Genomic DNA, 6,492 nt, shown 5'->3' with positions numbered 1-6,492 from the left:
CCCCGCATAAACCTCCCACACACACCCCCAACCACACCTCACAATCCCCCAAACACAATATACAAGAGTAAGACTTTATTTTAAGCTATTATGCAATCACCTCTATGTACACTACGCAAACACATGTAAATAAGGACAAAGATACTTTCTGAAATAAAATTAAAATATGTTATAGATTTTTAGTATATAATTTGGTTTTTTTCCGGTTCCAAGATGGCACCCCCCCTACTAAAAGCAGTATTTCTGGCAGCAAGGAGAGGGACCTCTGGTGGCAAAGATCGGCTGTTAGGGCTGGGGCAGGCAAAATACAGTCCATGGGCTGGATCCAGCCTGCCAGGCTATTCTATCTAGCCTGTGGAGCCCCTCCAAAAAACGATTACTGGCCTGTGGCTGCTCCTCTGTAAGCTGGCAAGAAGCACAGGCTTTCAGAGATTGTGCACCATCCAACTGGGTGGGCTCTGTGCTTCTGCTTCTGTAGGGGTTCCTGGCACTCCATCTGGGAGCCCTATGTGGAAGCACTGAGCACAATGGCACATGACTGGACAGCTGGTGAGTGGGGAAAGGAGCTCCTGCCTGCTGTGTAGGTGGTGGGGGTGCCCCCCCGCCTCCCCATGGCACACAGCCCCTGCCACTGGCAACAGCAGCAGCTGCAGACAGCAGGCCCTTGTGGTGCTCCTGGCCCATTGCAGACAGAGCCCCTTGGTGGTGCATGGCTCCAGCTGAATCCTGGGAATGGCACATGGCAGCACAGAGCCTGCCAACCCACTGATGCACACCTTCAAACCAGACCAGGCTGCCTCCGTGCCAACATGTGGGGCTCCTGGAACTGCAGGTGGGAGCTGTGTACCATTGGACCAGTCCGGGCCAGACCAGCTCAGCTCTGTGCCTCCATGTGGGGCTTCAAGCACACCATCAGGGAGCCACATGTGGAGGCCCAGAGCCCACCTGGGCTGACAGCATGCAACACCCTGTGGCTTCTGGTCTGGATGCCATCAGACTGGGCAAGATCTGTACCTCCACGTGAGGCTCCCCACTGGAGTGCTGGAAGCCCCATGTGGAGGCGCAGAGCCAACCCCGCTCACCCAATTTAAGTTCCTACTTCAGAACCAATGCTTCTTAATGAAAGAGCTGTAAACAATTTTATTGTGGATAAAACAACATATTTTCCCTAACCTTGGTCTTGGAAATGACTTAATTCAGTTGATGGTTAAAAAAAATAGTCTGAGGCATTCAGCAAAAAAGGTTCAGAACAAAAGGTTAAAATATGGAAAAGTAATAAATAAGAAAAAACAAAAGGTTAATAATGGAAAATGTTAAGCAATCTTTAACTATTGATGAAATTACCAAGACAACCTTATTTGTTATTTATATACAGTAAAAATGACTAGATGTATAATGACTTCAGAGCTATATGATTAACTCAATTCCTTATCTATCTTGACCCTCTCACCTGCACTGTTCTCACTAAAATCTGCTTCAGAATTTATTATAACTTTATTATGGCATTCTAATATTATTATAACATTTTTACATTCTGAAATACTCTAGTGTTAAAAACTTAAAACAACAATCAACCCACCATAGAAATGTATTTTCTTCCACACAGAAAATTCTTATCTCTACCTTTATGTTCCTCCCACTCCCAAATCATGTTATCTTAGGTGCCCATGATGGTCAATATTGTGTGATAGATCAGTAACAGGCTTATGGCCTGGTATCCTGTGATACTGTAGAGCTAGAAAAAGGAGTTTCACAGCTTCGAAAAAAATATTCACAGCTTCTAAATAGAACTGAGAATTTAAATCTAACCCTAAAGTAGACAAGAGTAACAGAATTTAACTCTGGAAAGCTATTTGGATGACTTTTAGAAGTGCTTTTAAATATTTAATTACAATTTATTTTTCTCTTATCTTAGTCTGTCAAATGGGAATAATAACACTTAATTTTCCACCCTTTGTCTTGTCTAATTATTATAAGCACTTCATAGTGGGCTTATCTATATATTTGTAGAGAGGGGACCTCGCCATGTTTGGGGTTTCAGAAATAAATCTAATAAACAAAATATAATGTGTATATAAGTAGAACATGTAAAGATATACCAAAGATTAAATGAAAAAGGTGACTGAAAACCTGATTTTACTATGTTTTATCAGTCATCCATTGCTTTTATGTTATTATGGGCTTCTAGAACTAAGATCGAACAATTAAAATGTTATCATATAAAATTAATAATAGTGTAGTATCTAAACAATATCTGCATTTATCCTGCAAATTACTCAAATATAAATTTTAAAACTTACCTCTTTGACTGTTGTAATAGCCAAAGCAACTCAGACTTTGACTGCCATACTAATGCTGCTCTTACTGGAAATGTTACAGGTTGAGTAAGTGCATTGCATATTTCAGCCATCTCTTTCACCATTGCCCAGCTGTAGCCTACAACAAAGATTATATGGTGGCACATTAAGTAACTCTCTAGAACATAAGTCCTGTCAGAATACATGCAGTATTACTTACAGAACAGGTAGATTTAAAGGCAATGTATTGCTGAACATTGTCAGTAAGTGTAGGTTTTGTAAAATCTGATATTTCTAAAAAAATGAAATTGATCAAAATATGACTACAAAAAAAAATTCACTATCCAAATTGGAATAATGCCAAAAGTAAACATCTGCATAAATTATAACAAATTAACTCACATTTTGAAATTCCTTATTTCAATTCCCTAAAGTATTTTTTAATATTGCTATTGCATAGTTTTATAACTATATAAAGTCTGAATCCTGACCCAATTGAAGTGAATGGGAGTTTTGTCCCATTTGTCTGTTACAGAAGAATAATTTTATCTTGATGCTGGTCTTTTGGAAATAAGAATATTTGAACCATAAGAAAAAAGTTTTTACTAAAAGTGCTTTAGAAACAATAAAAGAAACAACTAACATTATTTAAGTTATAGGAAAAAGGCAGGCAGGTAAAATGTTTTACTTGAAAAAGTACCAGGTATTTTAGAAGTGAGCAATTTAACACACTTTAAAATTGCTTGCTTTCACCATTATTTTGAAAGCTTCAGAACTAGTAAAAGTAGTTTTTAGTTGTTCTCCTATTTCTACATTCTATTGGGAATCTTAACTTCAATCACCACAGTAATATCTTTCTGTGTAGTTAATTATTCACAGTTTGACAAATGAATAGGCTAAAAAGTATCACTTGAATTTTAAAAAAATCAAATACAAAAGCTAATATAGATTTTGGGTTCTGGAAAAGGGAAGATGCCAGATAGTACTAGCAACTTGCACAGATACTGAAGTTGCTATAAGCCATATGACCTGTTCTTATTACCAGGACTGAATAGGAGAAGGGGGTGTTGGCTGATCTCCCTGGTTGTTCATACTAATTTGTTAATTTATAAAAAAGCAAGCATTTGGCTACACAGTACAAGTCCCTGAACTAGCTCTGTGCATGCTAGCTTCAGAAATGGAAGCAGTAAATGTGTGCTAGTACAGTGATGCACTGTATGAATATACTGCTGCTGCTAACAGTTACAGAACTAATGTATGTAGAATTAATTAGCTCAGGTATCCCTACTTGGCACTTCATTGGTTTTTGTATAGCCAGATCCTTTGCTCCATAGATGAAGCGTGTCCTCTTCAGCCTTTTTTCCTCACTCTTACTTCAGAGAGACCTACTCAAAATTTACCCCCTACTCCCTGGCAAACAAAATGTCTGTATCTGCACCTGCCTCTTGCAGCATACAACCAATAAATATTATCATAGACTCAACTCGAAATTTCAAGGAAATGAGAACATTGTCTACACACAATTTTTTCATTTTTTTTTAAAGAATTAAATAACAACTTGGTATGGTAGTCCTGATAATCCTCTTCCAGTGAGGATGATCTCTAACTGGCTTTGGGTAGCTTGTGTTGCAGTCACGTTTGATTGCTCCACAGGCCCAAAACTAGTTGGGAGTTGTCCTCCAGCATCCCAGGAGGCTCCCAGCCACACTATCTTCCCCCACAGCGACAGCAGGGGCAGGTGGGGAAACACCTAAAGGTACGAATCTCCTCTCCTTCCCAGCTCCTAGGCTCCCCTGGCCCTGATCCCAGGGCTCTTCCACTGCCTTTTGGGACTCTCCCCCTCCTCCCCATGGCATTGGGGCTCCCTCTCTGCCTACTTCCTGCCCCTGGGACTCCCTTCCTACCTTTCAAGACTCTCTCCAGTAGGTGGTGGGCTCTATGCATGCCAATGCAGGGAGGGAAGAGGCAGCACTCTACCCCCACTGGCCTGCATCAGGCCTGCCAGGCCCCTTCATCAGTTCCACCACACCAACCCCACACCACGCATGAGGCCTGACCACCCCCACACTCCAGATCCCCACTCACCACTCCACCCAGCAGCTCCTAGCACTGTCTGGGAAAGCAAGCAGGGGAAGGGATCCTGCCTGCTACTGCTGCTGTCTTGGCTGGGCTCAGCCCAGAGATCAGCTGCGGCTTGGCAGTGGCGGTAGTGACAGCAGTGGCTGAGTTCCCCTTGTTTGCTCCTTCAGTCCTTCAGGACAGTGCTGGGAGCTGCAGATAAGCTGGGGGAGGCAGGGATGAGCTGCAAGGGATGTGGGTAGTCCTGAGCATTAGGGAGAGAGCCCTGAGGGTGGGAGGGTACACCAGTGGGTGCGATCCAGGCGAGCAGGGGGAGGCAGTGGGCTCAATCTGGGTGGCAGGGGGAAGTGGGGACCCAGACTGCAGGCAGGCATGGGCTGGCAGGTCCAATGCAATCCTGCCAGCCCCCAGCTACCCACAAACTGGACCACCTAACCTGCCAGAGAGCAGGCAAGTTGGGCAGACACAGAACCAACTTGGCTCCTAGCCATATGCCTGTTAGCCATACCCCTCTAAGGGTAGGTCAGAGCACCTGAACCTTAACATGTAATTGCTCAAACCATTTCCCAATTTTAACAGCAATTAAAATTGGTATGTGCTAAGTAGAAATTGTAAAAAGGGCCTAAAATAGATTACTGAAATTGCTATTTGTTTGTTCTTTGAAGAAATAAGAGGAAAATGGATCTCTCCACTCATGGGAAATTTGAAATAGTGGACTAATGAAGAAAAAAAATCTGGCTTCTCTTTAACAATCTGGAGCCTGCCCTACAGTCCTTAGGTATATCTGCATAACTTACACAAAGAGTAAAAGGTCAAAAATCAAATAGAATTCCCATTTTGTTTTACTGTCCGCTACTTCTTTTGATCTTTTTTGTATCATCATATACTATATTTTTTTTTAATTTTGTGTAAGCTGGTAGAGTGGATAATCTTGTCAGCTTTTAGCAAAAAACAAATTATATAAATGTTATTTTATCATATATAATTGTATTGTTCATTTTATTGTATTATTTTAGTGCAAGTTGCAAATAAAGTACTACTGCTAGACTAATAAATTTAGTAATAATAATACTTTTATTTATAGTTGTTACAGTTGTAAAAAACCTGACACTGATGCACAGAATGTTCTTTCCATAAAGATTACTGATGTAAATTTGGAGGGATATTTAACCTTGAAAAATGTAAATGATTATCTTCCATCTTTACCTTCCTTGCATCTTTGAGGCTGGCACCCAGTTGTCCACCCCAGTGATAAGGTTACATCTGGGAAAAATGATGTTACAATGTCTAAAAAAATTCTTGCATCCACTACAGCATTACTTCCATTCGGTCCAGGTAGAATATCTGCATTAATCCAAACTGGTCGTTTCAGATGCAATTTTATACGTTCAAGAAGCTCCATAGAGGGCTGGACAGCTGGTAGACTGTAAAGAAAGCACACTATCAGTAAGATAAATTCCTAAAAATCTGGCTCCAGGCTCCTAGCCCACAGCTAGATTCCCCTTCTCCCTAGAACCAACAGCAGACTTCTGTTTGTAACTCAGAATGCTTTGCAGAAAATGTTTGCACCCAGTATCAGAGCAATATGAGCACAGCAGCTATTTCTGCTGTGTCGTTCATTGGAGAGACAGCTGTAGACTTCTAAGGCATCTTTTCAGCTTCTTTCATAAGCATGTATATATCACTTTCAGAGTAATACAATTTTATTGCCCCGGTGTCTTGGAGGAATAAACAACTTTTCTCTTAGGACAAAATTCCATTCAACATGCCTTTAGATAATTTGCATATTGCAATCATGACCTTTGTTTTCTTCACAGGATTAAAGACAATTCCTGAAACTTCATCTAAATAAACTACTTCTGAAAATTAATTTTCTCAATATTTTCAGAAAATATTGTTGAAAGTGGCAAAGATTCCATTAAACATTTTCAGGTGCTAAGTCAGGGTAGGCAACGTTTATAGTCGGAGTGCCAAAAAACCCACGATGTCTACCTTGTAAGGTGCCATAATAGTTTCATAGTTTATAGTTTCATAGTTCTAGGGTCGGAAGGGACCTGAGTAGATCATCTAGTCCGACCCCCTGCCATGGCAGGAAAGAGTACTGGGGTCAAACGAC

General features: G+C 40.9%; 1 protein-coding gene across 2 annotated transcripts in view; it reads right to left on the bottom strand.

Moving 5' to 3' along the window:
- Positions 1 to 6,492, bottom strand: part of FAM151B (family with sequence similarity 151 member B) — a 36,117-nt gene that overhangs the window by 2,522 nt on the left and 27,103 nt on the right. For both annotated transcript variants that reach the window (XM_019532301.1, XM_019532302.1), the window contains exons 4-5: positions 5,583 to 5,800; positions 2,301 to 2,436 (exon numbers count right to left, since the gene is read on the bottom strand). In XM_019532301.1, the coding sequence (XP_019387846.1) occupies positions 2,301 to 2,436; positions 5,583 to 5,800 (354 nt within the window). The remainder of the gene's footprint in view (positions 1 to 2,300; positions 2,437 to 5,582; positions 5,801 to 6,492) is intronic.

Source organism: Crocodylus porosus, unplaced genomic scaffold (assembly GCF_001723895.1).
Source record: "Crocodylus porosus isolate Cpor-Errol unplaced genomic scaffold, CroPor_comp1, whole genome shotgun sequence".
Lineage (NCBI taxonomy): Eukaryota > Metazoa > Chordata > Crocodylia > Crocodylidae > Crocodylus > Crocodylus porosus.
The sequence above is the reverse complement of the archived record's forward strand: the minus strand, read 5'-3'. Positions and strand labels throughout refer to the sequence as shown.